The following is an 11,166-nucleotide window of genomic DNA, read 5'->3' as shown; positions in this document are numbered from 1 at the left end:
ATAATCCAGTACAGTATAGTACATTTTATAGTATAATACTATGTACTATAGTATTGTATAATACAATACTATGGTACATTTTATATTGTACATAAAACAAAAAATATCCGTAATCCAACTGTTCGAAACGCTTGAGGAGGCAGCATGGACATATGATGGGATAAGACTGATGGATTCCCATTGAGAAGGATTCATCATCCAACATAGGAACAGAAAGACAAGATTACTGATATTTTTCAAAGAACAACTGAACTTTGTGGACACTTGAAAAAGCACACCGAAATGGCGAACATTTCCGGAAAGCTGTTGTGTTTCTATAGTTCACGTTATTATATTCTTATGTAAATATTGCTGTAGAAGGTTTGTCATTACAAAAATCTGTTGAGAACATTTGCAATTAAAATGTGATTATTATATTCAGAATTTCTTCTAAAAAGAAAAAGAAAAATTATTTAAACCTTTGCCCCAGCATATTTCAGTGTAAGAGTGTCAGCTAATTTAAGTGACAGCATTGTTTATCCATAATTTTGTATCTGTAGATAATTGTGAAGTATGGCTTTATTTTTCACAAACAATATATAATAGATATAGCAACATTTGTAGAGAGATAATGTATTTCCCTGAATCTAAGAATAGGTTTTTCCCCAAGTTCTTTGATATTAGAAACTGGGAAGTCTTAAATTCAGAGTCCTGTTCCTTTTGAGTAAACGCAATATTTTACCTTATTTAACCTCTGCTTTTTAAGGGGATCGTCTTAAATTTAGAGTCATCTTCGATCCAGGTAAATATGGTATGCCTTCCCCACTGCCAACTGCTCGAAAAACTGGACACTGTAAAGGAGATTCTTTGAAATCTTTTAAAGGAGATTCTTCTGTATGAAATCCTTCATACAAAAGATTTGCCCTTTTCAATGGAAAGGAAGCCCCTTTTCCAAAATATAGCCTTCTGACAGTGATGATGTGAGATTAAGCACACTACCTGCCCCATTTTACACATTTTCAGTTTAGAGGTCTGAACAATGTTACTTGTTCCATCATGTTTAAACACGGGAATTGCTATGACTTCTATAAATGTCCATACAGAGGGGGTGGGGGATTGCACACCTCCCTAAAAAGAAATAATTCCTTTGCAGCGATCCTGCTGATCTACAGACATCTTTAAAACGTGATCCCCTACTGAGTTTAAATGAAATAGTTGCATTTATTTCCCAATGATGATGATGATGCTATTTACACACAGTCTACCAGATGTTATTGACTGGATTTGGTTATTTAATTATCAGGCCCTTTCCAAGGATCTAGGATAACCAAAGAAAAATTAAAGATATCATCGTAGTATTCGTTCTGTCCTGAGTAGTATGGCCTTCTGTAGTTGATGTGTTGTAATTTTATCGATGCCTAAGGTATCAAGATGTTGTTCAAGTTCTTTTGGCACTACACCAAGGGCACCCACAACTATTGGCACCACTATTGTTTTCTTTTTCCGGAGCTGCTCAATTTCAGTCTGAAGGTCCTTGTATTTAGTTATTTTCTCTAATTGTTTTTCATCGACTCTATCCCCTGAGATTGCAATATCAGTTATCAGAGCCTGATTCTCAGAGGCATATCTAGGGAAAACAGCGCCTAGGGCAAGCACTGAAAGTGCGTCCCCTGTCCAAACATCTGACACCCATCTTTCAGATAACTTTACCATAATATCAGCTGAAAAATACACGTCAAGCTCATTAATCATTTAATATTTAAAAAAATATTTAGCTGTGGATATAGCCAGACCAAAAAATGCTGGAAAACTACAAATTTCAGTATGCTGGGGCTCATGAAATACCCAAATACTATGTGGAGGTGTACTTGGAAAACTAAACAGAAGTGCCTGTCAAATTCTCTACTATGCATTATAGCATCACTATTACATAAGTTTTAAAAATACATGGAGAATTTGACTTTTCCCAGATACTCTGAAAATAATTAAAGCATATACAGAATAAACTGTGCCACTGCTTGGAATATATTCTAGTATTTCAGAAAGACAGTTAAAATGAGAGAAAGAGAGCAAGAAACTCCCAGTGGGCCTTAATACTAAGGATTTCACACTGATTCAAAGACAAACTCACCATTAATAGCCATATTATTAAGATTGCTATATCACATTTAACTCACTTATCACAAGAAGCAAAGTAAGAGCAAATGAATACAATCCTAGCTCATAAGCTTCAGCTCAGTATTCACAAGCCTTGATTCTCTGTACATAGTGCCAAACTGAATATGTGTACAGTGACTTATATTAAATGGTTTTTTAAAATTACCTGTAGCCCCTTCAGGGGGCTTCCTAAAGGCCGTGGGGGGTCTTCAAAGGTTCCCCCTCCCCCTGCTGGCCTCTAGGGCCTTGCAAGGACCATTTGGACATGTGTGGTGGCCATTAAAAAAAAAAAAATTTTAAGGCCACTGAAAACAAAATGGCCACTGCACATGTTCAAGTGGCCTCTGTGAGGCCTGGCATGGTCTAGGGCCTCACAGAGGCCATTTGAGCATGCATGGTGGCCATTTTGTTTTCAGTGGCCATTTTATTTCATTTTTAATTCTTAAAAATGGCGCCCTCCTTCAAGTGGCACCTGGGGCACATGCCCTGCCTGCCCTACCCTAGATACGCCCCTGCTGATTCATCTCAATGACTGTCAGATCCAGTGTATTGTGCACTAAATGCTTATCAGCTTGTATTCAAAAATCCCAAAGGATTTTTGCCTCCTTATTTTCTGTGACCTTCTCAATCAGATGATTCCACCAATTTTTGCTTGCTGGCAATTTTTAATTCTTGCAAAAGTTCCAGTGGATCATCGCAGCAACCTTAATGTGTCTTTCCTTATAATCAGTCTGCACGATTTTCTTACAACAACATACAAGGTGCTCAACTGTCTCATCTGCTTCCTTGCATAACCGATACTTACTGTCTTTCTGGGTCTTATCAATTTTTGCTTTTATAACATTTGTTCATAGTGATTGTTCCTGGGCTGCAAAAATGAGACCTTCTGTTTCTTTCTTCAGTGTCCCCTTCTTTAACCACTGCCATGTTGTGCTATTGTTGACTTTCGATTGTATGTCATTAAAGAACTGACCGTGCAATGGTTTGTTGTGCCATTTTTTCATGTCGATTCCTGATCTGTTGTTTTTTGTATTCATCCTTTGATTCCTTTATTGTCAGCAGTCCCATCTTACATCCTGTAGCATTTCTTCTTGGCTTTCATTGATGTATTCCATCAGTGCTCATTTTTCTTCTTCAATAGACTGACTAATTTGCAACATTCCACGCCCACCTTCATTTCTTGGCAGGTACAACCTATCAACATCACTTCTTGGGTGTAGGGCATGGCTGATGGTCATTATTTTCCTTTCCCCCCGATCCAGCGCATCCAATTCTGCTTGTGTCCAAACAACAATACCTGCTGTATTTTGGATTACAGGAATTGCCCATGTGTTGATTGCTTTGATAGTGTTACCCCCATTAAGTTTGGACTTCAGTGTCTTTCTTATTCACCTGATATATTCCTTACTAACTTTGATCTTCACTTCATCATGCTTGATCTTGTCACTTTGGAGAATGCCCAGATACTTATAACTTTCCTCAGGTGACAGACTCTTTATGTTGTTTCCATTTGGCATCTCAATTCACTAGTTATCATTTTTCCTCGATTTATTGCCAATATAGCACATTTGTCCAATCCAAACTCCATTGTGATATCACTGCTATAAATTCTAACTGTATTGACTCAATTTCAGATGGTGACTTTCCATAAAGCTTTAGATCATCAATGTAAAGAAGGTGGGAAAGCTTAACTGATGTTTTTGAAGTTTGGTATCCATGGTTTGTTTTGTTCAAGATAATGGATAGCAGAATTAGGGAGATTACAAAAAGTGAAGGTGACAATGAGTCTCCTTGAAATGTTCCTCTCCAGATGTTAACTTCTCCCACTTCTTCTCCGTTTACTAGCAAATGAGTCTTCCATGTGCTCTTTGCCTTTTTAAACAAAGTTTTAAATGTTATCATTCACCCCAGTCATATCCAGGCATTTTAAAATCCAATTAAGTGGTAATGAGTCAAACACTTTCTTATAGTCAATCCAAGCTACACTTAGATTCGCCTTCCTTTGCTGACAATTTTCCAAAACAATTTTGTCAATAAGCTGATCTTTTTTACTTCTTGTTTTCCTGCGGTTTCCCTTCTGTTCCATTGGTAACAAACTGTTCCTTTCTAGGTGGCCTTGCATGGCATCTGCTACAGTTGCTGTCATGAGCTTGAACTTCGTTGGAAGGCAAGTTATTGGCCTATAGTTACTTGGTACTGTGCCTTTTTCATTGTCTTTCAGAAGAAGACAAGTCTTGCCAGTTGTCATCCATTCATCAAGTTTTCCACCTTCCAGTATATCATTCAATTGCTTGGCTAATCTTTTATGTAAGCTGGTCAGACGTTTGAGCCAAAAGCCATGTACTTCATCCATTCCCGGTGCTGACCTATTCTTACATTTTTTTGCTCGGTTTTCAACCATTTGGGGTGTTATTATCAAGTCATTGATTTTGGTTCCATCCAATTTTCCCTCAACTCTTTAAATCCATTCTACATTCTTGTTGTAATCAACAGTGTTGTCCCAATCCCAAAACCCGAGACGCTGTTCCCTGACCGGTTGCACAATGTTATCCAATTTTTCTCCATTTACACTGATAAAACCAATGTTTATTTTAATAGGAAAGAAAATTTTGTTGGTATTGCAGGACACGTGCATCATATTGGCTGATCTTCTTCGCTATTGCTCTACTTTGCTGTTTCACAATTTTCAGGGCTTCTGTGGTCTTCCTGGTATCCAAGTGGTACTTCTTTACTAAGGATCCCTTGATCTTTTCGTTCTTAAGCTTTTTCTCTTTCATGTTCTTCAATTTGCTGGCATCTGCCCTTAACTTACTGATCTTACTTTCCAATTTAACCTTCCATTCTGGTGTTTCCTTTTGTTGCATCTTTGGCTTGTTAAGTTCATATCCAAGCTCTTGTGTGATCACTGCTTCCGCACTGTACATGAGCTGGTTTGTTTCCTATAATGTCTCAGTCTTAATTTCGGCTACAGCTTTGTTCAGGTCTTTTAATGCTTGTGCCAGATCTTTTTTGGACACCAGCTTCAGTGCAAGCAGTCTTTTACGCTCTTTTCTTATGTTCAACAATTTTTCCTTTCAGTTCCTTTATATATATACCATACCCGTCACTAATCCCATGTGTGGCAGCTCTTGTGAGAGGAAGGCAAGCGGCCAGTGAGAGAGGCTGACTGCCAAGCAGCAAGAGGAAGCAGTGGCCAGGCCGGCCAGTGGGGGAGAACAAACTGGGGCTGAAGGGATGGTGGGGAGAGACAGAGAGAACTAGGGGCGCAGATGCTCTGTGCCAAGTCAGCCAGTTGTTGTTGTTGTTGTTAAACATATTTCTATACCTCCCAAAACTTGCATCTCTGGCTGGTTAGCAATCTTAGCTCAGTACTGTATTGAATTATTTTTGTTAATGTGATTGTCTCTTGCATCAAACACTTTGCTGAATTAAAAAAAAACTGCTCATATTCATTGAAAAGTTCTTTAACTTTTTCTTACATGGTTCTTGGATATCATCTTTGATGAATTTCGAGATGGCAAAATCAATATAGATAAGACCTTGAAACTACTCAATAAGTTTGAAGTCTCGTACGACTACGTTCACGTGAAAAAAGTGTTTAAGGTGAGAAATTATCTTTTTATTCATTTTTAAAATGCCATAGCAGTTGTAATGAGTGCACCACTGATTTAAAAGTAAATTCATCATGTGCTAAATAGGACTTCTAGACTGAAGTTTTCAGTTCTTTCAGGAAAAGGTAAAGTGTGCTGTCGAGTCTGTGTCAACTCCTCGCGACCATGGAGCCCTGTGGGTGTCTTTGGTAGGATACAGGAGGGGGTTACCACTGCCCTCTCCCGTGCAGTCTGAGATGATGCCTTTCAGCATCTTCCTATATTGCTGCTGCCTGATATAGGTGTTCCCCATAGGCTGGGAAACATACCGGTGGGGTTTCGAACCGGCAACCTCTGGCTTGCTTGTCAGGCATTCTCCACTGTGTGAGGTTAATCGCTCACAGGCAAGTTGCCCCCTTACAGTTCAAGCATAAGTACTCAGCTTTCAACTGTGAGGCATATATGTGCTTGATTTTGGTTATTTTCTTTTTTGGAATGAATCTCTGATAGTTTGAGCTGGACTAGCAACATGCATTGGAGTGCATGCATTGGAGTGACTTAGGGTCAGACTAAATGCTTCTTTACGCTTGTGATTTGGGCTAGTGTTATGGTAAACCACTCCTGTATTCTACCAAGAAAACCACATGGTGCTGTGGTTGCCAGGAGTCGACACTGACTTAATGGCACAATCTTCCCTTTTCTTGTTCTGTATTCAATAAACATCAAGCAGACTGGGACTGTGGCATGAGGAGTGGGTTAGCCCATACTACCGTGGACTTGATCTAAATTTGGCCATCCTGTGACTACTCTTTGCTCTAGAATGAAGCCCCAGTATTAACAAAGCCAATAGGAGCACCCTCTGCCCCCAGGGGAAAATAGGAGCCGTGATGAGGGCACTCTGTTTGAGAATATGGCCAGGGCAGGGGATTAAGCTCCCTCCCTCATGCTGCAGTTTTGATCAGTGGCAGGAGGGGGTGCAATCTGGATGCTCATTACTTAATAAACATCCAGATCAGTTTACTGCAGTGTGCTCTGTATGAGGCTTCCCTTCAATATGGTTTGGAAGCTTTAGACAGAATGCTGTTTCAAGGATCCTCATGGGCATGAGTCCTTTCACAAGCATTATACCCACCATGCACCAATTTTACTGGTTACCATTTTGCTTAAAGCCTAAATTCAAAGTTCTGATCTTGACCTTTAAGGCCCTACACAGCTTCAGGCTGGGGTATCTGTTGAACAGCATTTGCTCATATGAATCTGCCAGGGCCCTTCATTCAGCATCTTGAGCCCTGCTCACAGCCGCACCACTGAGTAAGATTTGGTTGGCAGGGACTAGAGAAGGACCTTTTTGGTTGTGGCTGCTTGAACTTCCCAGGAAAGCTTCACTGTGCTCCCTCCTTCAGGGTTTTAAAAAAGCATCTGAACCCATCTTTTTTTAGAGAGACATCTTAGTGTTTTTGCTCTACTTGTTTGTTTGTTTGTTTTCTGTGTTAACTGCTTTGAGAACTTTTGTTGAGAAATGGTATATAAATATTCATAATGGTAGCAGCTATAGCTGGTGGGTTTTTAATTTTTCCTTTATTTTTTTTAACAACTTTCAATTTTTAAATCTGATTTTAACTGGGTGCTGTTTTTTAGTTATATTTACTTATTATTTAGTTACGTTTCTTATTTAATTGTTATATATTCTTTTATTATGTTTTATCATGTTTCCAGTTTTGCTGTTTTTGTGAACCATCCTGAGCAATATTGCACAGAAGGTGTGGGATATACATATTTAAAAAAAATAAAAATACATAAATGAAATTTTAAAAACAGCTATACTAGCCCTAGTCACATGCTTAAAGCAAAATCTAGTTTGAATTTTAAGAGATTTCAAACTACTATCCACCCACACAATGCTCCTAACAGTGTAGTTTTCAGCATGTCCCACTGTGTTCAGTGGGCTTGTTTCCAATTGTTTCTGACTGTGTGCACATGAGATTGCAGTTTTAGGATTAGGAATGGAGATTTGGAAGCTTATTAAACACATAGCTTAGTCTGCTTTTTCTGCTTATGCCTCTTCCCATACTGGAGGACTGATTGTGCCCTTACAGGGCAGGAAGGAGAAGAACTGGGGAGAAAGGATTGGTCAGGTTGTGGTCTCTGCAGCATATGCTTCTTGTCCCGCTGCTCTCCATGAGGAGGGAGGGGCTGGACCCTGCTGCCCCCAGTAATGACTGGTGTCAAACAGCAGCATTGATCTGTGGGGTGGGGGGAGAAGAAGCGCTCAGTCTGAGCAGATCTGGATGAACACATGTGCTCCTAGTAGGTCTGCTCTTTGTCTAAGCAAATGGAGCTAGGTTCCAGGCAGCAGTTAAGTTTCAGCCTGTTCCTATCCCAGCAGTGTGTTTATTCGTTTGTTTTTTTCTCCATTCCACTGTAGGCACAACTGATCTCCTCATCATCATAATAATAATTGTTGTTGTTGCTTATCATTACAACATCATCTGTGTACCTGGCACATTTCAGAGAATGATATAACAGAACTCTGCACAAAGGGGAGTTACGGTCTAGAAATAAACCAACTGAGTCAACAGAGGAAGGGGAGGGAAATGGAGGCAAGGATAATAGGTGAAGAATATGCAGTTATTTTAGTTATTGATGAAACTGCCTTGAGGGTGTTTGGTCGGCACCCCCAGTTTGGGCGAATGTGGGGAATTTAGCTCAAAAGGGGAGACCGCTCCAATCAGCCTTCATTTGTGCAACTGTATGAACTCAAGAAAATGGGCTTGAAAGAGAGGTTTTGATTAACAAAAAATGAGTTTATTGAAATAAAAATAATAAGAGCAATAAACCTAGTTACCAGGTGGTCCTAACCTAAAATCAATGCAAATATGTTTAAAAATAGACTATTAAGAGGCACATTTAGCTTAAAGTTCTAGATTGTGTGTCAATTCCCAGGCGGGCAAGAGAGAGAGAGTAAGATAGAGGGGCAAGGTTTAAGAAATAAGAGAAAGGGATAGATTCAGCTCTGAAGGAGCTGGGCAAGAGGCTATATCACATGTCCTGAAGAGGCGAGCACCAAGGTGGTCTGCTGAAGTTCTTGTTGCAGTGGAGTCCCAGGTGTATAATACACGAGGAAGCACACTGAGCCATAGGGTTAGGGATACTTATATCCCAAAACGTGCCTTGGGGGCACTTTACTGTTGTCATGCTCTGCTGAATAGGAGAGTCCAAACAGGCTTTTTTTGGAACCCTTCCTGAGTAGAAAGGTGTGTGACTCACCTATTGTATTCAAGGCTGATAGTGAGGACAGTTGGAGTGTGCATGTGCACCCAACAGTATCTTGTGCTGGGAAGGGCTTCCCAATAGTTCTTTCAAAAGTTTTGATTGGCACCTAAGTTATGTCACTAACTCATCCCTATTGTAATGGAATTTGTTGTTTCATTTTTCTTATCTGCCTTCCCTTCCTGGCCTAATTGCTTTGTTAGCATCAGGTGTTATCTCTCTTGTGAGAGGATGAGGGGAATTTTAGAGTCCATCCTAAGTCCAAAATGACCTCGGATGCCAGATAACTCGCAGTAGCTAGTTCTGGAGTCTGCTTAGCTGGGCCCCCACATAGGGAGAGGGAGTGTGAAGCTAATCCCCTTTGCAATTTGTGTTACTAGCAGCCCAAATTGAGGGGCGACCAGTCCACTGCCAGCTAAGCAACTTGTCTCCATGTATAATATAGAGTGGGAGCTCACATTGCAGTTCAGCTCCTGAGCACAGCAGATGTGCAGTCTCCAAGCCTGGAGATGCAGCTGCAACCAGGGAGGCTTCTGGGAGCGGGCAGAATAAGCTCAACTTGTAACATTATTAATACTAGTTATTCATAGTTGGCTATTGCAACTAGGGGATTGTGCCAGAGGCACAATTTTTAGTTCACCTTCACAATCATGAAGGCTTGCAACATTTCATAATGAAAGCAAAGTTTCTTAGAAATACTTAGCCAACACTGGTAAGAGCTCACTTGTTCATTCTGGTATTAATGCCATCATATGCATTCCATTTAAACTCATTTGGGATACTTTCTTTTTTATGTAGAAAAATGACAAACAGAAGACTGGTCTTATTACAATGGAAGATTTTAGGGCAATTTATCGAACTCTCCTGCATAGACCTGAGTTCAATGAACTCTTCGGGACCTACTCACCAAACAAAAAAATCTTATCAGCAGCAAACCTAGCTGAATTTCTCAGAAAGGAACAGTTTGAACTGGAAGCTAATGAAGGAAGAGCTGTTTCACTCATTAATAAGTATGAACCCATTGACCAAGGTACACTAAAGCTTTAATGGTATACATTAATTGGTTCTATAATTTTATGTTTTGACATTAATATTGGACATATAGATAATAATGTATGGTATGTATGAATATTAGTATATGTATGTATATTAGTAATGTGATGTTTCTTTAGAAGAATACTTTATATTTTTAAAATGAAAGACACCAGCTTTCCTATATTTTTTGAACTGTTATGGACATTAGCCTGACCCAGTGCGAATGAGAAAAGCAAAAATGTCTTTCATCCAGCAACTGACAAGTTCTGTGAATGTGGTGGTCCTGGATCATGTGACACATTTAATAGAAGACCAGTACTGTCAATTCTATCAGCAGCCATCATCTGTTAGGAGAATGAAAGAGAAGAACAGCTGCTGGACTTGGGGCAGACACCACTCCCTCCCCACTGACAACCCAACCAGTGATCAGGCTGTTCATATTGATAATATCCTAAGACTATATGGGCACACAGCCTTCTGATGTGCTTTTAGTTTCCTGGATTATGTCCAAGTGGCTTGGATCCAAAGGAGTCCTTCTGCAAGCAAAATGCCTCTTCTGCTCTCAGAAGCAGAGAAACAAGTATATAAGAAGAGTGACTTCAAATCCAGCGAAGTCCTTCTGTTTGTTCAAGCTCTTGCATGAACTTTTTCACGAGCTCTTTTCATTATATGTTTATTACTCAGAGTGCACATGCTACAATCTGTGTAACTATCTTCCTTTTCACCATATTTCTCATACTGTAACACAACCCTACAGTACATTGTGGTGTTGCATTGTGAGTTTATAGGACAACCCTAATACATCTTGGCTTTTTGCTCATGGTTCTTTGCATCCAAGCCCTAATATGTAAAGGTGCTTTAAAACAGCACCTACTCAGTTTTTCTTCTTTGATCCATGGTTGTAGCCATATCTTGCATTGTATTAATTCATCAGATTATTGTTTCCTTTAAAAGATGATATAAAACATGGTCTACAAAAATTTAAAAGGTGTTTTATATTGCTTTACTGAGTTTATTGGAAACGTATAGAAAGAGGAGAGACTATACACCAATATAGGTGATTTCTGAATGAATATTTGTTTTAAGTATGTTTTTATTATAACTTTTGTGTCTTTATTGAATACCAATATGTACT

General features: G+C 39.4%; 1 protein-coding gene across 2 annotated transcripts in view; it reads left to right on the top strand.

Annotated features, from left to right (window-relative positions):
- LOC128328328 (1-phosphatidylinositol 4,5-bisphosphate phosphodiesterase zeta-1-like) overlaps positions 1–11,166 on the top strand; it is a 64,317-nt gene that overhangs the window by 1,961 nt on the left and 51,190 nt on the right. For both annotated transcript variants that reach the window (XM_053258206.1, XM_053258208.1), the window contains exons 2-3: positions 5,618–5,739; positions 9,795–10,026. In XM_053258206.1, coding sequence (XP_053114181.1) covers positions 5,618–5,739; positions 9,795–10,026 — 354 coding nt within the window. The remainder of the gene's footprint in view (positions 1–5,617; positions 5,740–9,794; positions 10,027–11,166) is intronic.

The sequence above is a fragment of the Hemicordylus capensis genome, chromosome 5 (assembly GCF_027244095.1).
Source record: "Hemicordylus capensis ecotype Gifberg chromosome 5, rHemCap1.1.pri, whole genome shotgun sequence".
NCBI lineage: Eukaryota > Metazoa > Chordata > Lepidosauria > Squamata > Cordylidae > Hemicordylus > Hemicordylus capensis.
Note: the sequence above shows the minus strand (reverse complement) of the source record. Positions and strands in the feature narration are given on the sequence as shown.